Here is an 18,789-nt window from a genome sequence, read left to right on the forward strand (position 1 = left end):
AGTGTCCCTTTCATCCCCACCTCTTCCTCACACAAAACCCTAGTCCGGGAAAGGCAGCGGAGGAGCAACTCAGCAGTGCTTCCCTGGCTCACTGCCACCCCAGGACGGAGGTCTCCCTCCAGAGCCATGGAGGGCTCTAAGGCCACATTCCTGAAACCTTGGAGGGAGTGGCAGGGGGTCTGTGCTACATTGTCAGGGCAGAACCAGGGGTCTTCCAAGGATCTGAGCCCCCTCCAAGTCCCCTTGGCCCTCCATGAAACAGCAGCTCCCACAGGCAGGGCTTCCATCAGCTTCTCCCCTGCTGTGGTGAGAAGGGGCCACTCCAGGACTAGCTGTAATTCTAAACCAGAGTTGCTTGCTAGGTGAAGGCCCCACTCCACTTAGCTGGAGCTGTGTGGGTGCACCCAGGCGGCCAGCACAACCTCTAACCCAGCCTGGGCTATCTGCCAGTGTCAGGTGGGATGCTCAAGCCAGAGACCAGGTGTGTGGGCATGGGGCAGCAGCTGGTACTCAGAGGGGGCCACACAGAGACCCTGGCGCGTGCAGGACAAGTGCTGGGCTCCGGGAGCCTTGACACAAAAAGAATGAACAAACAAAGGTGTTTCTGCAAGTGTACATAGTCCGTAAGGTGACAGGTAGGTTCAGAGAACTGGTAAGTGGATGTGATGTCATCACACAGGGCCTCCAGCACAGCACGTCCCCAACCCCTCAGCCTGTGAATTGCTCCTGGAGTCAGGGCATCAGAGCTCCGGGGTGAGCAGCATGGGGGCCTGAGAGAGGCCAGCCTGGGCCTGGAATCGGGTAGGTATCACAGTGGGCAATTCTCCTTTTGTTTGGGTGTCCATTTCGCCACAGTGCTGATGAGAGAATAGACACAAAGTGGCAACTCAAACACCAAACATGGAGCACGGCCTCTGCAGTCCCAGGGCCCTTCCTGTCCCTGAGCCAGGGGTGACAATGGGCAGAGTAACACGCAAGTGCCAGCTCAGTTCAAAACCAGGACCTGTGGACAGAAGGACCCACGAGGCAGTCTCCTGGCCAGGGCACCTGCACAGACCTCCCAGAAGCTGGAGGAGGCTTGGCCGCTGTCCATTTCCTGCGGGTGGCGCCAAGTAATCCCGAGGTTCAGGTCTTGCAGCATTTGGTCCCTAGGGGCGGATTCTAAACCAGAGTCCGGCTCGCTGCAGATCCCACACCCAGTCTGGATGCGGGAGCGCTCAGGGCCGGAAGGCTCCGGAGTGGTCGGGGCCAGCGGAAGACCCCCGGGTCCGAGGCCGTGGAGGGGACCCCCGGCGGTCGCGGTCGTCACAGCGGCGTCTCCTCCTGCTCCAGCGTGTGCGGCGGCGCGTGGTACGACGGCGGCAGCGACGACAGCTTGAGCAGCGCCGGGCGGCGGCGCGCGCGGGGCCGCTGGAACGAGCGCCGGCTGTGCACGCGGCGTGCCGCCGCCGACCGCGCGTGCGCGCCAGGCAGCCGGCGGCGCTCCGGCCCCGCCTCCAGTGCAAGCCCCGCCTCCGACGCAGGCCCCGCCTCCGACGCAGGCCCCGCTCCTGGCTCGCGGTCGGACGCCGGGCTCTGGGTGGTGGGCGGGGCCGGGGGCGCGATAGGCGGAGGCGGGGGCGGGACCGGAGCCGGGGTGGGCGGGGCATGGGGCGGAACGCGCGAGTGCTTCTCGGCAGCCGGCGGGACCTCGCGCGGGGAGGAACGTCCAGTCAGCGGCACGTCGGAGCCCGTGTCACCTGCGGGGGAAGCCAGCGTGAGCGCGGGGCACTTGGGGACACAGGAGGGTCCCCACAGACCCAGCCTGGGGCCCACCCCCACCACCTGCAATGTTCTGGGATACTTGGAGGCCACACCCTGGCTATGACCCAAGTGATGGGGTCAGCAGAGGGCCTGACTCTCCAGACCCTTGAAAGGTGTCTCCTTTTCCCGCCCCAGTGCAGCGCCCTTCTCTAAGACCCAGGGGTTCCAAGGCGGAGACCTCAGGAGGGAGGAAGCCAGAAGGAGGCAGAGAAGCACGCTGGATCCTGCCCACAAGCTCCCTGATAGGACCGGCAGTGGGACCTCCTGAGACGCGGCCCTGTGCACCGTCACTTGTAGTCCCAGAAACGTCCAGGAGAAAGCCCAGCTCGTGTACCAAGAAACCACTGTGCCTACAAGGCCAGTACGACTTGGTCCCCCTCCTAGATAACTGCCCCCTCCATGTTCTCAGGAGAGAAAAACAGGTGTTCCTGCTTCAGGTGGACCGTGAAACCCCTGTGAGCCTGCCTGACCTATGCTGGGGGAAGGCCTGTTTTCCCTTTCCTCCCACATGCCCAACAGTCACTCAAGGGACATGTGAAATAAGCCCCAAACCCTGCCCGAGGGGACTGAACCCCCTTTCCTGTGGAAGGCGTAGTGGAGGCAGCACCTCCTGGGAGCCAGCAAGAACACCCCTGCAGCTCGTGGAATGGGGCTTGCCCACCACCCTGGCGGTAACTTCTCCCCACCTCTCCTGGTCCCAAAGGGCCTGCAGCAAGGGTGCTGGGCAGCTGGCTGGTGGGCACCCCTTCTCTTCCCAGCCCTTGGGGACCCCTCTCTGCACCTTTCCCCTGAACTCCTCTCTGTATGAGGGTAAAAGGGACCTGCTGCTTTTCTCCGGGACTCACTTCTGTCATGTGGGCTTTTCCCAGGGCCCTGGGGCCTTAAGGGAGAAAAAGATGTTCCTTTTCCACACAGCACCCCTGACCTGCCAGTACCCAGTCCCCTCTGAGCTCGTGACTTAGTTTCATTGACTGGCCATAAGCATTAAACACCTAAAGTAGTTAGTGATCAACTGACAGTAAATTCTAATCAAAGCTAAAACAGTCAGATCCCCTAACATCCCAGCTGGAGAAGTGGAGACTCAGACGGTCCCCTAAGAAATGCCCAGAACAAGAGGCTTGTGGGAACAGGCTTAGCAGGAGGAAAGCAGCTGCTGGAGAAAGTGCAGAAGCTCAGGTCCAGGGCCGAGAAAGGCCGACGCCTGGGAGAGGAGCTGCGGAGAGAGCAGGTGTTAGGGCTCAGGGAGGGGCAGCCGGTTACATGTGTGTGGACTCGGGCGGGGAGCTGTGGGGCTGCTCCTTGGGGCCTTCGGCCAGCTGGAGGGAATCCACTGACTTGCTGCTGAGGCGGAAGGGAGCCAGGCGGTGGAAGTTGCCGGGAGAGTGGGGGATCTGCACACGGGCCCTCTGGGAGGGCACCACCGTCTCCCCGGGGGACAGCCAGGGCGGCACCCTGGACAAGATGCTCGGGTCCTCATCCGGGGAGAACACGGGGTTGTCAATTCCTAGGAGAAAGGGCAGCGGCTGATCAGCTTCCCAGGCCCACCCAGCACAATAAAAGGGAGGGTGCTGCCCGGGGTCCGGCAGCAGCACGTCCTGCAGCCATCACCTGGAGGTCACCTGGAAGGTCAGGGTCACGTGCCTTTGGGGACTCAGGCCCTCCACCCCAGGCTCTCCCTCCCCACACTGCAGCAGGACACGTGACAACTCCCTTCTCTCACAGCAGAGACCCCAGCCTGTCCCCTGCAGGTGCACAGCCCTAGACCCCCATTCTGCTGGCCTGTGCACTGACCAGAGGCCCACTGGCCCCTCACCTGAGGGGGAGTCCGTTGTTTCATTCCTGGTGACATTTGCCAGGAACTCGATGCCCCCACTCATTTCCTCAGCACCATAGTCAGGGGCCTCCTCTGGGTCAGAAAGTTCCAAGTCTGGTGGCAAAGGAGGGAAATGGGCTGGGGATGCAGAGGACCCAGGTCCCGGGCCCTTGACCGATGGCCTTGACCGCTCCCAGTGTGCCCTGAGGCTCGTCATCACTGCCACCTGCAGGGCAGCAGCCTGCAGAGGTCCCAGTGCCGAGGGGCAGGGTCTCCCCGCAAGGACGGCCCCTGTGACAAGCACCCCCAGGGCCCAGCAGGTACCTTTCTCCTGAATGGTGAAGTTGTGCGAGGGGCTGTCCATGGGCAGTTTCCCGTTGGGGATGCTGCTGTTCCTCTGAGAACCAGAATGAAGCCGCTCACAGGTCAGGGTCCCACGGCCACCGGGACCCTGACTGCCGGCTCCTGGGGACCCGCTGCTCCCAGTGGCGGATACCCCCTCCAGGGCCTCCTCCTCGCTGAGGCGGGCGGTGGAGACCCTGCCCAGACCTGTCCCTAGGGGCTGTCCTGCTGTTCCCCTGGGGGCATCCTGCGTGCCCCCTCACCCCGTGGTCCCCTGTCGTCCTGCGGTCGCCCCATCATCCCCTAGTCCCCCCTCAGCCCGTGGCTCACGCCCTCACCCGCTTCTGGGCGCGCTCCCGCTTGTACAGTTTGGCCGCCTTCTTGTTCTGGTTGAAGCCCAGCTTGGCAGACTTGAAGGACTCCAGCCGCTTCCGCATGGTCCTGTGGAAGATCTCCTTGTCCTGCTTCTCGTCGTCCTCCGGAGTCAACTCGTGTCGACTGTACAGGTGCTTGTACTGGGGGGACACAGGCCGGAAGGGCACAGCGGGTGGTAACCTGCAGGCTGGGCACACTGGGGACACCCCAGCCTCTCTGCCCCAAGGTGGCCCCAGGACAGGAGAGCCCCAGGGCCACCAGGCCTGAGTAGTGTCTGCTCTCCATCCCGGGGAGGGGACAGAAGGGCCTGGGCCCACGGGGCTCTGCCCTGGCAGGCCGGGGAGCCCACCTCCTGCCGCGGCTTGTACAGGTACTGCTGCAGTGTGTGGTGGGTGACCATGTCCTCTGAGTCGCGGATACTCCTCCTCCTCTGCTCCAAGGACTGCATGTCCAGGCACACGGCGCTGGCACTCTCCCTCCTGCAGGGCCACGCGGGTGTTTGAGCTCTGAGCAGCCCACCCCACACCCACGCCCACGCCCCCGGTCTGCGGGGCTGCTCAGGCCCACCCCACGGGGCCCCCTGACCCACCTGTGTTCAGAGCGCAGCCCCGTGGAGCCCCAGCAGGAAGCGCCATGCGCCCACTGCCCGTGCCCAGGGCCAGGGTGCCGCCTGACAGTCCAGGACAGTCCCGCTGGCCAAAGGGCCCCGCAGGCAGCCGCCCGACAGAGGCGGGATGCCCTCCCTGCCTCCCTCTGCCAGGTCCTGCATCAGTGCCTGCAGTGACAGGCTGTCTCTACAGGGGACACCTGGCGCCACCCCCATGGTGACCAGGCTGGGAGCCTCCACTGCCCCACGGACACCTCTCAGTTGCCCCAAGATGCCCAATGGCTGGTGTCTGGAGGGCCCCATGGTGGGGTGAGCAGGATGGGGAGGCCCCTCCCACAGCACCCCCAGGGTCATGGTGGGCGTGCCAGGTGAGGTGCCCGGGGGAGCCTGTGTGAGCCGGGACACGTACAGCAGGTAGGACACGGAGGCCTCCACGGTGGAGGGGCGTGGCGTGTTGAAATCCACGTTGACCACGTTGTCCGTGCTGGGGGAGCGGATGAAGGCCAGGGACCCCCGACGCTCTCCCTGTGAGGACACAGGCTGCATCAGCGAAGACGAGGACACAGAGCGGGCACCCCAGGCAGGACTGCAGCAGCCCCCACAACACCTCAGCCCCTGCAGAGCTGAGACTCCAGGCCACAGCCAAGCCATCCTGGACCTGAGAGGTCAGCCACTGGGTGGGAGAGGGTGTGAAGGCACACTGTGTGAGGGACAGCACCTCAGCAGCACCGTGGGGAGTGTTGGGAAGCACACAGACCCACCAGATTCGGAAGGCAGCCCTGTCCCCACTGGGGGTCCAAGCCAGCTGTCCTCCATCCCCAAGGAAGGAGTCCTCAGGCCACACATCAGACTTGAATCAGATTGAAACCCCTCGGGGTAGAGTCAGAGCCCAGCTGCTGTGGGTACGGGGAGCCGTGTGCTGGGGACCCCTGAGAGGAGGGCGGCCGCGTGGGGGCAGCCTGCTGTGGGTGCCCTGCCCCTCACAGCACTGCGGTTCACACGCCCCCAGGTGCTGCCTGAGCAGGCCTGACGTGGGAGGAGCCTGCGGGCGTGGGGTTGGGGCCCTGGTTGTGGCAGGTAGAGATGAGGGTGGGGCCCCTGGAGCCGGCATCACCCACATGGGCCAGGCCTGCAGCAGCTGCTAGGGGTCTCGGTGCAGTGGGGTTGGGGCAGTGCTGGCTCAGGGGTCCCCAGTGGAGCACCAGCGTGTGTGGGGTACATAAGCCTGGTGGAGGCCGGAGCCGTTCCCCTCTGAACGAGCAGCTGCCTCCGGGCCCCTAACTGCCCTCTGCATGGAGGCCACAGGGTTTGCTGAGCACCCGCTGTTCCCATGGGAGCACAGACCAGGCTGTGCAGACCCTAGCCGGCATGGGAAAGAATCAAGGGACGGTGGGAAACCTACGTGGCTCGCAGAGCTGTGGCCGCCTGGCAGAGCCCCTCAGAGCAGTTCTGGGCAGCGGTCTGGAGGGGCCCTGTGCTGTAGGCATCGGGTGACAGAGCCCAGTAGGGCCATATGGGGACAGCCTGGAAGTCACTGTTACAGGCCACACTGAGGACAGGGGAGCAGAGAGCTTGGACCTAGGCCACTGCAGGGTGCCAGGGGCACACGGGGACACGCATGTGGCAGAGGCGGCCTGGTTGACCATGGTTATGTCATGTGGTGTCACACGTGTGCATTGAGAAGCTAAGAAGCTCTGCCATCAGGTGTGTGACCACTGAGGAAGAGTCCACCAGGCCATGTGTCCCATGGGGGCGGGGCTTGACCTGAGACCCACCATGACTCGTGTCCCATCCAACACGTCCTGAGTCCTGACAGTGGCTGTGGGCTGGCACCAGGCAGCTGGTGTCAGGAACTGTGACATGCTGGTGTCACCGTGCCGCCCGCAGAGCAGGCTCATCCCTCATCCTGCCACACGCTCCCTGAGCCCTGCTGATGCCACACCCTGGATGCATGGCCCCCAGCTGGTGGCGAGCCTTCTCAGAGAGCTGCAGAAGGCAGGCTGGGCTGCAGCAGAGTGCTGCTCGCCTAGAGGCACCAGGAGGTGCTGGGGCCCCCTCAGCCCGTCCGCGGATACGCCACGCTTACCCCACGGCACTCAGGAAGACGTCCTTGTCGCTCCCCCCATGCGTGCACGCGCATCGTGTGCTTGCGCGCTGGGAGCCGTGGCCCATGACGCGCCACCTGGCCTCACCTGTCAGACCCAGCAGCGCCACAGTGTTGTCCTACGGAGTCTGGGGGGTGGGTCTGTGCCTCAGTCCCCGTGAGTGACATAACCCGTCTGGGTGTCGGGCGCCCAAGTGTGCTTGCAAGTGGGCCACTGAGAACAGCACGCTGTGGCCTGGCAGAGGCCCCACCACCCTGCCCCGTGGCAGACTCAGTGGCTGTCACGTCCCGTGTCTGTCCTGCTTCAGCCCCCACCTCCCGCACAGACAACATGCAGAGCTTCCTCGTACCTCGGCCACATAGCTGATGGCGTCCTTCAAGTTGAGCTCATGGAAAACATTAAGAATTCTGTCGCGTGATTTTTGGGCCGACCTTCTCATAAGGATTTTGCTGAGGAATTTTCTATCAAAATTGGACCACCTGGGGGGTCAAACCAGAGAGTGTTGGCGCCAGGGAGCAGTGGGCAAGGCTCCGTGAGGACAGTCCGCGAGGTCCCTGCCCACTACCCAGGCTTGTACTGAACATGGTCTGCCAGGGCTGCGGGGGCGTGGGACCCCTTCTCTCTCCCTGGTTTTTATGTGCCATTTATAACAACTGCAGAGGTAAGTTTTAAATTTAAAGTGACAAAGCACAATTGTGCCACCTTCACAATTCTGTTCTTTGTTCCTGCTTTCCTTTCTGAATGTACAGAAAATTGTGGGTTCCGTTTTCTCATTTAATTCCATATTGTAAAGAGTTTTCAAAGCGACCACCCTCCAGAAAGGAGGGCTGAGGACAAGGCCCTGAGCTCTGGCTACAGTGATGGGGGCACCCTGTACCTGCCTGAAGCACAGGCCAGGGGAGGGGACCCCCAGCTCTCACACTTAGAACCAGGAGACCCAGAAGGAGGCTTGAAGTCCAACACAATTACAGCAGTGACTCCAGCCAGAGGGTGTGGCCGGGACAGACTTAGAGTGGGGCTTAGTCTGTGAGCTGGGCCTTGGGGGAGGCAGGGCGGCCAGGGCAGCAGAGGGTTCCAGGGGAGGAGGGGGCCCCAACATTTTGGCTCCTTTGAGTGCAGTGTTCTGTGAGGAGGGTTTTGTGGGATTAATTTACGAGAAGGTCAGCCATGGCTCCACCTTACAGTCACCAGGTAAAGGAAGAGGGAGGGGAACTAACAGCCCAGACGAAAGTGCCTCCAGGTCCCCATTTCTGTGCGGTCAGGGGCCATGCCAGCCACTTACTTATCTCTGAGATAATTGTGTCCAATTTGCCCTGATATGTCCTCGATGGCTGACAGGATGTGGTCGAAAGCCTTGAGGACAGACAGGTGGGTGGGGTCACTGAAGGCCCTCCCTGTGCCCCACCCCGTCCCTTGCCCTCCTTTCTCCCCCCTCCCCTACCCCTACCCTGCCATGGAGCTTCTCGTTGAGTTTGGGATCTCGGTGTTCACTCCTCTTCACCTTTAGCCACTGCACCAGGGGCTTGATGGTCAGGCCCTGGGAGAGGGGGCGCCTTGTCCTGAGCATGGGGACAGGCCCCTCCGCCCCGCCCCAGCCCACTGAGCCCCCGCACCCAGCAGGGTGAAGCAGACGCCCTTATCCGGGGAGAGGCAGGGCAAAGTCCCTGCCGATTCTCCAGGGCCTGTGGTAGGCTCCTCCAATAAGCCTAAAGCAAGGCCCAGGGGAAGGATGAGATCTTAACTGGGGCTCCATTAACCAGTGACGCTGAGCAAGGATGTTTTTAGGCCAGCTAGTACTGCATCCCCTGTGGGGCCACATGAAAACCTACAAAACGGCTCCTAGTTACTAAAATTGTAAAATTCAATTAGGGCCTGGAGCCTTGAAAGGCTCGCTGACATGGGGCCTGCCCCTGGCAGCCGGTGGGGCTGGGGCACGGAGGGCAGGCAGGAGGCTGGCCAGGGTGGCAGGGCCGGCGCTAGACGCTACCTGGAAGATGACAGTGAAGTAGATGACGATGATGGTGGTGCTGACAAACAGGTTCTTCTCCTTGACCTTTTTCTCGTCCAGAAGGACGACGAGGGCGAAGGCCACGGCCCCACGCAGACCACCGTAGGACATGACCACTTGGTCTATGGCCTCCAGCTGCACCATGCGGTAGCGGTTCAGGACCCAGGTCTGCAGGACGACACCTGTCGGCCCAGGCGTGAGCTCGGTGCCATGGGCCACGCGGCGCGGCCCCATCACTCTCTCAGGTCTCAGCGAGGCTTCGCTGTCCCCGCCCAGGCCTGCCCTCGGTGCCTGGCACGGCACCACGACCAAAGGCTGCAGGAAGAAACCCACCCTTCCTACCATGGCGTCTGCTCCTTGGAGCCCTCAGTCCCCAGAGAAGGGGAGGACAGGAGTCACCCCCGGTGGCCCCCATCATGGCCCCCAAGGCACCACACACCAGGGTAGATAACGGGTACTGGGTGGGGGCAGCTGGCAGTCCTGCCTCACATGTGCCATGCTCCATTTCCTCAGTGACTACACTGTGCCCAAGTCACTCTGACACATCCAGAGTCAGTGGGAAATCAAATGGGTTCCCCTGGGTCCTTCTGGAACCTTCCATCCTGACCCCCTGCTGTCCTATGTCAGTCTCACTGCGACGAGGCTGGGAGAAGGCCCAGACCTTCACTGAGGACCACTGAGGTTCCCCGGGGGCTCCTGAACCGGCCTGTCCCTGGTTCCCACAACTCCCCACAGCCAGTAACTGCTGTCACCCTGCCATCCCCCGTCCTCCCCCGTCACCCCCCTCCCACACCCCCATTTCCCACTGCGGCCCCCAGCGCCCCTGCCCCGCCCTCACCAATGGCCCGGTACACGGAGATGAAGACCAGTGTGAGGAGCACGAAGGCCGTGTTCCACCTCCAGATGCAGGGGTTCACGGCCGAGATCCCCAGGAACATAAAGATGATGGTCTCGGCCCCGCTCGCCAGCATCTTCATGGTGTAGCGCACGGTGGTGGAGGACTGCTCCGAGATGTTGGCCTTCACGTACTTCTGGCAGCAGATGCCGCAGAAGGTGATGCTGGGGACCGACCGACACGTGTGAGGCCAGGGCCCGCTCCACACACCTGACCTGCGGGGCCCTGCTCTGCCCTGGAGCGTCCACCTTCTCTGTGAAGTTCCCTCCTCGGGGCTCGGTGCCCTGACCGACCTGTGCCCGAGCCCACATCACCGCCATCTGCTCGTGACCCTCTGGGCAGAGCAGGCTGCCTGTTTCTGCTGCAGCCAGACAAGTGGGGGGCTCTGAGGGTGCTCAGGGCAGACACCTGGGGTGTGGTGCCTGCGGGCCAGGGCGCCAGAGCCCCAGCCCCTGGCTCAGAGCAGCCTGCAGCTCGGACAATTGTGTGAGGACGCCAACTCCTTATTTCAAAAGCTAAATAGATCAAATTCTTCGCCCCCACAGTGACTTTCCACCCGGCCTGGGAAGTGGGCCAGGCCGACAGGCACTGGAGAAGGGGCGGTGACAGGCGGTGCCTCGGCTGGGGTGGGGGTGGCGCGGGTGGGCGCTGCTCCCACCTCCCCTCGCCCGTTCCCCTCAGCAGGCCCCAGACCTCCGGGGTGCAGCACGCTCTGGGAGGACTTACGCCAGGATGGCCGACAGGGACAGCATCTCGGAGGTGAGGTAGGACAGGTAGGAGATGACGAACACAAAGCCGGGCTCGATGATGCGCACGTGCTTGGTGAAGCGTGTCACCAGGGAGAGCAGGAAGGCGAACATGACCCCCACCAGCGTGCCCCCCAGGCTCACCACGAAGAAGGACACTGCAAGGGCAAGGATGCGACGCTGGGCCGCCTGAATGGCCTTTTGTGGCTGCAGCGAGCCGGCCCTGAAGCCCTGTGGTGTGGGCCGGCCATTCCTCATGGCAGTTGCCTGGTAACCCCCCCACAGAGGCGCCAACAGCTCAGCAAACAAGAGGCCCCTTCTCCGGAACAGAGCCCTGGTCTAGCTCCAGTCTCCAGGTGGAAGGCTGGGGAGAGGACCGTCCTGTGGCCCACGGGAGGCCCAGCCCCGCCCCGTCATGGAGAGAGCACCGTGACCAACCGTTGGCATGGGTTGGCAGCAAGGACTGGGGTCCTGGGTGCCCAGGGACAGCCATGCCCAGAGAAATGCCCAGGACCCCTCAGGACACCAGGATGCACAACTCAATACCCTTGTGGGTCAAACGGGGCAATGGCCCTCACTTCCCAGGTGGCTGGGACCCAGCGAAATTGTGTTTGTGAAACACTCCAGGGCCAGGAGGGCCCACCACTGAGACTCTGATGTGGAAACACCTTGATCTGCACAGGCCGAAGGTCCCACACCTGGTACCAAAGCCTGACCTGGCCCAGCTCTGCGGCCCACAGAGACCTGCCCTGAGGCAGTCACATTCTAGAGAAGGGCCATGGCCCCAGAATCCCCCGGACGCATGGACCCGCCAGCCACACACCTATGCCTTTCACGCAGTCCACACCAGTCACCTTGTCACCACCCAGCGTCACGAAAGATTCAAACACATTGTATAGGACCTGGGGGACAGAGAAGCAAACCAGACATGAGGTCAGACCTCGGTCATTCACTGACCCCTCCCTGTCTCGGGCCCCAGGCCTGAAGCCCAAAGCAGCCATCTACTTTGGAACCTGAAAAGCACTGGCTGAAAGAGCATCACGGGGCAGTAATGGTCAGCAGGAGGAAGGCCAGAGGCGAGCCAGCAGGGGGCTCTGGGAGGCAGAACATTCTGGCAGGAATCTGCACCTGCAGGAGCAAACCTGGCCCTTTCCTACGCTCAGTGAAGCAAAAGCAGGGTGGCCACAAGCCTCACCCACTGCGTTCAATTCTCAATTTCATTTTCCAAGATAAACCCAGAGTTCCATTTTTAGTGACTTTGCTGTTATGTTGCCCCCTGATGTGGAATCACACCCCTGGCATCTTTGCATGTTGACGTTTAAAGCTCATCCCACAAGACAAGAGAAACACCCTGAAACCTTATCCTAGGCCACGGTCATGGATATAGTTGTGTTTCCTGAGCCTGAGCTCTCCTGAGCGGTGCGCCAGGCCCTGCCTCAAAGACGCCGAGGGGCTGCCCTGTGCGGCTACAGACCTCGGGAAGAAGCTTGTCTCTGTGCCCCCAAGTCTGCACCCTCCAGGATCCCTGGGGGCAGGTGTCTAAGGTTGTATTCACAACAGGGGACACACAGGTGCTGTGCACAGGGGCGGCACACAGGCTGGTCACTGGGAACCAGACCACTGCTGGCCCAGCTTCTTCGTGGAAACCCAGGTGGGAGGGAAGATGGGGCCTCGTGTAGGAAACACGCTGAGAATCCCCTGGTGATGGGGACACGAAAGCCACAGTCCCCAGCCCCAAGGGAGCCATGTGTCGCCTTTCTGATTAAGTCTCCAATTCCCCCGAGAGTATGTCCTCTGCTCTGTAAGAAATCTGGTGCAATAGACCCTGCAGGTTTTCACTCTCCTACACCCTGAAGAAACCTGAGAAGCGAGAATTTCTTAGAGGAGCTGCAGGTTCCACTGTGCCTGCCATAGCAGTGGACGGCGGGCGTCCGCGGCGGGGCCCAGAGCCGGCTCAGAGATGTACCGTCTACTAACCATTCGCTTCCCCAAGGTCGTGGCCAAATTTGGGGATGGATTTCAAAAAGTGCACGATGGCCATGATGCTGAGACAGTTCCTCACGGTTCATGAAATCTTCTATTCACCTCCTGTTCTAAGGAAGGGCCCTCCACCCCTGCCCGATGCCAGGACACCTCCTTGAGGAAAAAGCACCTTCACGGGCACACCACCAGTGCTGGCTGACCCCCTCCCGAATTTGGGTGAGATTTTGTTGATTTATTAATTCTCTTTAGAAAATCAGGAATAGGGGCCACCAACTGTGGACTCTGGGAACCGTGACCATAGGATTTCAACAGTGGGACTGTGACCTGTGAAGGAATGCAGTGGGGGGGTCTAAGAATTGTGGAAGAAAGAAGAAATCAGACTAAAACAAGCAGTCATCCCGAGTTAGGAGGAAGTGGGGGCAGAGGCCACCCTGTGAAAGCCGCTACTTGGGGGACATGGGTGAACCGCGAGGCCAGCCGGGGGGCTCTGGGCGACCTGGCCGACCCTCCGTGCTCACGGCACCCAGGGACACTGGCCGTGCCACTCAGGACTACGCTCCGACTCTCAGTGGCATCCCACCCGCCCCACTCACCACAGTGACCGCGTCGTTCAGCAGAGACTCCCCAAAGACGATGATGAACAGGACCTCGTTGACATGGACCTCTTCAAACACCGCCAGGACGGCCACTGGGTCCACTGCCGCAATCAGGCTGCCAAACAGGAGGAAGTCCAGCAGCCCAATGTCCAGATCTCCTGGGAGCAAAAGTGGCGTCGGGCGACCGTGGGCCAGGCGCACGGGTCCCCCCACCTTCCCCCTACACGGACCACCACCAGGACCCAGAGGGGGCGGAGGTCAGGGAGTATCCTTGCCTTCCCTCCTGGGAGCTGCCTCAGGCTGCTGGCCTGGTGACCGCTGTGCTGGGGCCACCAGGGTGGGGCCTCAGTCTGTGTTAGGGCTCAGGCGGGCTGGTGTGGGGACCTGGGTCATTCTGCTGGCCTTCCTCCCTGGTCCCCACAGCCCTTTAAGAAAGGGGGGGAGCCCCAGCCATCCACAGGAGATGGCTGCCCCAGATTCTCTCCTTCGTCTCCCCTCAGGCCTGGCTGACCCCACCTGGCCAGCCCACCTGGGAGCCTGCTACACACTGGTGCCCGGCCATCACACGTGCCACCAGACCCCGGCCCTGGGGAGTTGGCAGCCTAGAGCCACGTGAATACAGATGCAGGGAAGGGGACAGGGGACCTGACAGGGTGGGAAAAGGCTCCCCAGCGAAGTGATGTCTCAGTCAGGACTGGCCTGAAGGGAGGAGATGGGGTGGGTCCTGGGGGCCGTGACTGCCCTGGGAAAACCCCGAGGGCCCCCAACAGGAGCAACTGCGGGAGCAACAGCGGGTAAGGAGGGGAGGGAGATGGATGACAGGCTTAGGTGTGCTGTGGGGGGAGGAGCAGGGCTGGGGGAGGGAGGAGGCCCTGGAAGGCACAGTCCCTGGCCACTCGCTCATGGGTAGAGACGTCATGCTGAGATGCATGTTCAGCCTCTGTAAACCTCCCAGTTGGACCTCAGGTTCCAGATCACCAACAGGCCATGTGCAAACGCTGGTTCCCAGCCACGAGCCCACCTCGGGGTGGCGCGTGTGGGTGCCCTTGTAGCTTCATTGGGGGGGTCACGCCTGCTTCCAGCCGTGTTTGGTCTGTGGAACTTGGCTGGGGCCTTTCAACTGCCTTGTTGGTGTAACCCCCCTCCCCACCCTGAGTGGACCCCAGGGGCCCAAGAGCCAGTCAGACCTTGAGGGCGGGAGAGTTGAGTCCATGTGGGCTGGACGCTGCCCCAAGTTGCTGGTCAGGGTGTCCACAGGAGCCTAGCTCTCCCTCAGGGGCCGGCCCCCAGGGTCCCCTGGGAGAAGGTGGTCTATGCAGAGATTTTGCCCCCCAAAGGCAGTCTGCTGAGAGCTCCAAAAGCCCCACAGTGCTTTGAGGAAGTGACAGGTGTTAGAAGAACCAGCTTCCAGTGGGTTTTAAATGCCCCTTTGGAATGGGGATAGGTTTTGCCTTTCCATCCAGATGCTGACAGTGGGCAGACGACACAGCATTGTCCTTCCTGGGTGCAAGCACCTGGAGCTTTCAGACGCACTCTTGCCAGCCAGGCTGGTCAGTCCTTAACCGCCTCCCTGAACATCAGCCCCTTGCTGCGGAGGACCCTGAGGAACCCCGTGATCCAGTCCAGAAGCTCACACTCCAAGCAGGAGGCGCCCTGGGGCTGGGAGCAGCCTGCCCTCCTTCCTGGCAGGAGAGTCCAACCCCCACTGGTCCTAACAAGACGGTTCTGTGGGCTGGACTGCAGGCTCAGGCCAGCACCTGCGTGTTCCAGACCCTCTCTCTCCCTCAGGCAAGAAGATCTGTAGCCTCCCCGCTGCAGGGGCCTCTCTGGCTGCCCGGAGCTTCTGCACGGGCTGTTCCTGGGCTGTCCGGCCTGCACAGCCACTCAGGATGCCCACTGCCAGGTCTATCTGCGGCCCAGCCCAAACTAACCCTTCCTTGGAAGCGTGCGTCCGGGCTTGAGCCGCTGGTCTGCACAGGTGGACCCCTGCCCTCCTAGCTCTGTTTATCCAGGAACAGGACAGACTCATTGGCCCCTGGGCGCTGCTCTGGGCCAATGCCCAGCCAGACCATCTATGTCCCGGGTGCCAGTCACCCTGCTACAAACCCCGAGACTTTCCCCTGGGTCCAGCCGTCAGAGGTGGCCATGTAACCTTAGGTATGTCCCGACTTCCTAAAGCATCGCTGATAAATGTAACTAATAGCACCTGCAGAGCCCACCCTGATGTCACCGCCCCAGAGCCCTCCTGGTAGACGGCAGCACTTGCTCACCCATCAGGCCGCTGAGGAAGACGCCATAGAGGGACAGGCCTGTGGTGGCCGCGTTCCACACGGTGCCGATGACGGCGTACAGCAGGATGGTGCCCAGGTTGCCAAAGAATAGCCGGTTGGGCATGAAGTAGCCAGCGTCCAGCACGATGGGCGGCAGCAGATAGAAGAAGAAGACGGTGGGCGTGAGCGTGAAGGAGGCGGTGTGGTTGGCTGCCCAGACGATTCCGCCCAGGACCAGGCCCAGCACGATGAGCAGTGCGCTCTCAGGGACCACATTGGTGACCTTGTGGGACAGGTGGAAGCCTGTGGGGGGAGGGGGCATCAGGGGGCCATCCTGGCCCCACAGGACAGACACGGGCCCACGAACTAAGGCCCCACATCCAGTCTGTCAACGCTTCCCTCTGTCCCACTCACGTGGCGTGGAGGACAGCCACTCGGCTGTCAGCCGCCTCCTCAGGACCTGGCCCGAGGACGTCCTCCTCAGGGGTCTCCCCACTTCCTACCCAGAGAATGACCCCTTCTCTTCCGTGGGGAGTCCAGCAGGACGACAGCCAGGCTGGGCCAAGTCTTGAAATGGAAGGCTGAGCTGGGTGGAAAGGGCATAGGGCACCCACGTCCCCGGGCCCCATGTAGCCCATTCTGGCCCTCAGCCCTCTGTCCCGCACCTGGTGACCACAGTCTACCCTCGCTCTAATTGTCCTGAGGTGCCAAGCCTGCCCTGCTTGAAGCCCAGCTGCATTTTGAGGGGCCCCATGCAGGTCAGGCCTATGCCTGGCTCTCCCTGGGTCACAGCTCTCAGCAAACAGGCTCCAGGGCCGGGGTATCCAGGGTTCCCCAACAGGAACTAGCTGCACTGCTCAAATGCGAGCTCCTGGGGACCACGGGGCCCCAGAGCTCTCCCCACCGAGGGCTTGCCACCCTGCCAGGAGTGAGGGTGGGTGGACACTGCCTGCACAGACCTACACGGCTCATTTCTCTTTGTTCTATAGTTAAGACTCCAAAAAAGTGACAAGAATTCCGTGTTAAGCCTCATTTCAAACTAGTTGGAATGTTGACAGAAGCACTGGACCCCTTGGGCAACATTTGGCAATTTTCATCCATGAAGTTGTTTATTGAGAGGCCTTTGAAACTCTGAGGTGAACTGTCTCCTGAGCTGCCAGGACCCCAGCCGCGCAGGGCACAGGGCGCTGCCCCACGAGGGTCCTGCCCTGCGCAGACCCATCCCTTCTGGGGAAATTCTTGGGCAAGGCTGGAGGGGTGGGTCTGCAGGTTCTGATCCGCCCACACCCTTGCTGGCAGGTCGCTTCACCCGCCAGCGCCACAGCTCCTCCCTGGCCTGTTTCCTCACTTGTAATTATAGGGCTGCTATGGGGGAGAAAGGAGGTCTCCTGTCCTGCGTCCTCACTGTCACGCCCGTGCCCCCCACCCTTCTCCGAAGCGGCTGAGAATCTCAGTGACAGGCCCAGCACGGCCTTTCCAGGTGCCTAGTGACCTGCCACCTGCAAGGGCCCTGTCATCTCTGGAAGGATCAGGTTTCCGTGGGGAACTGAGGACCCACTGGGGGTCCCTGCCCCCACACCTGCATGCCCCCACAGCCCGTCATGCATCTAGCATTCTGATCAGGGTCAGCCGTTCCGTGTGACATCCTACCCTGGGGAGCCTCCCAGGAAGCCCGCAGAGCTGGGGTACCCTGATGGGGGCCATGTGACCGAGGATTCCCAAAGACGCCAGGGTGTGACGTGTGGCACCAGGAATGAGGGAGGCTGTTTCTGAACATGGAGGCCCACTTCCCTGGACGTCCTTGGCAATGCCCGGCTGCTCAGCAGGACAACAGTCAGAGGATTTGGTCTCACTGGGGTTTCCAGGCCCATGGCCCTGGACGGTGTCCTCTCTGGGCCTGGGAGGGGCCATGACGTGGGTAAGAAAGGACAGTGTGCATGTGAGAGCCCTGTCCTTGGCAGCACCTGCCCCAGGGCTAGCTGCAGGCAAGGGCACGGAGGGATGGGACAGCCTCTTCCTGGGACAGGACACTGTGCTGTCCTGGGCCCTGGGACGCTGCAGGCCATCCAGTGCTTTGGGAAGAGACCTGGGAGGCCATGCCCTCCCTCCCTGGGTCTTGTGGCCCTGACAGCCAAGCTCCCAAGAACCCCCCGCAGGTCCTGGGGCCCCACCCCAGACGCCAGACTCAGCAGGTCCTGGGCCAGCCCAGAAATCTGCATTCTAGCGGCTCGGAAGCCCCTCTGTTGTGCAGTCTGGAAAAGATGAGGCAGGTGTCCACCCAGAGCCTCTCTGATGACATTAATGTCAAGTGGGCCGAGTCCAGGGTTGTCTGGTTCCCTGATGGGCTTGGCATCCAGTAGCTGGGTTAGGAAAGGCGGTGGCCCTGCCAGGGCCGGCTCTGTGGCTGGCTCACTCCGTCCCGGCCGACATCTCTGCCCTCGGCTGGGCCATTGATGCAGGTGCCTCTCCTGCCACCACGAATCGCCAGGAGCCCCAAGCCAGCCATGTTGGGGGCCACGCTGGAGGCTCATGAAGCCACGTTTTTCTACACGTGTTTTCTGCTGTTCTGCACTTCCTGCTGGGCTCCAGAAGGCACTGTGCTTGTGGCAACCCTCTGCCCCCACCTGTTCCTCTTGCCTTGTAAGGGCTCCACGACGGTGCCAGGCCAGCAATGCTCCCAGGGCCCCCGGGGGCTGCAGATCTTGCTGCTCTTAGAAGATGAAATCCAGTGACCGAAAGACACAGCACCACAGGTCACTGGGCCCAGGGCCGGGCTTGGGGGGAACTGAGTGACCTCTGAACTCTAGAAGGCCCCCTGGTCGAGCAGGCAGAGGGGCCCCCGGAACTGGCTCAGGTCGTAAGCTCACACAGCATTCAGCCACCATCTGCCCCAGCTGGAGATTCACCACGAGTCAGTCAGGGTGACTTTCCCTCTGACAACCGCAGGGCCAGCGGGGAGTGTGGGGGTTGCCGGGGCTTATCTTTGAACATAACCACAAACCTGGCACTTGGGGACCGGGAAGTCCTTGCTGGCACCCTCGGCTAAGCGTTTGCTGCATTCCTGTATGGCAGCTGGTTACTATAAAACCTTATTAATTTGGGAAATGGGTGGATGAGAGACAGGCCGACTGCAGACCAGGCAGGTGAGAAATGGCGTCCCTGGGGGATTTATCTGAGTTCCTCTTCACATTTGGGAAATAGTCTTTGCTCTTCTGCAAACTGTTTCTTTGTGGCATCTCCTCACAG

General features: G+C 61.9%; 1 protein-coding gene across 7 annotated transcripts in view; it reads right to left on the reverse strand.

Moving 5' to 3' along the window:
- Nucleotides 1-1,224: 1,224 nt before the first annotated feature.
- Nucleotides 1,225-18,789, reverse strand: part of SLC9A3 (solute carrier family 9 member A3) — a 36,787-nt gene continuing 19,222 nt past the window's right edge. For 2 of the 7 annotated variants that reach the window (XM_033110559.1, XM_033110556.1), the window contains 16 exons: nucleotides 15,544-15,846; nucleotides 13,271-13,431; nucleotides 11,518-11,596; nucleotides 10,675-10,852; nucleotides 9,892-10,112; nucleotides 9,033-9,235; nucleotides 8,493-8,582; nucleotides 8,328-8,398; nucleotides 7,395-7,524; nucleotides 5,350-5,465; nucleotides 4,683-4,812; nucleotides 4,297-4,473; nucleotides 3,941-4,013; nucleotides 3,617-3,730; nucleotides 3,064-3,307; nucleotides 1,612-1,739 (listed from right to left, as the gene is read on the reverse strand). In XM_033110559.1, coding sequence (XP_032966450.1) covers nucleotides 1,736-1,739; nucleotides 3,064-3,307; nucleotides 3,617-3,730; nucleotides 3,941-4,013; nucleotides 4,297-4,473; nucleotides 4,683-4,812; nucleotides 5,350-5,465; nucleotides 7,395-7,524; nucleotides 8,328-8,398; nucleotides 8,493-8,582; nucleotides 9,033-9,235; nucleotides 9,892-10,112; nucleotides 10,675-10,852; nucleotides 11,518-11,596; nucleotides 13,271-13,431; nucleotides 15,544-15,846 — 2,294 coding nt within the window. In that variant the 3' untranslated portion in view covers nucleotides 1,612-1,735. The other 5 variants (XM_033110558.1, XM_033110555.1, XM_033110561.1 and 2 more) reach the window with 4 other exon arrangements.

This window comes from Rhinolophus ferrumequinum, chromosome 7 (genome assembly GCF_004115265.2).
Source record: "Rhinolophus ferrumequinum isolate MPI-CBG mRhiFer1 chromosome 7, mRhiFer1_v1.p, whole genome shotgun sequence".
NCBI lineage: Eukaryota > Metazoa > Chordata > Mammalia > Chiroptera > Rhinolophidae > Rhinolophus > Rhinolophus ferrumequinum.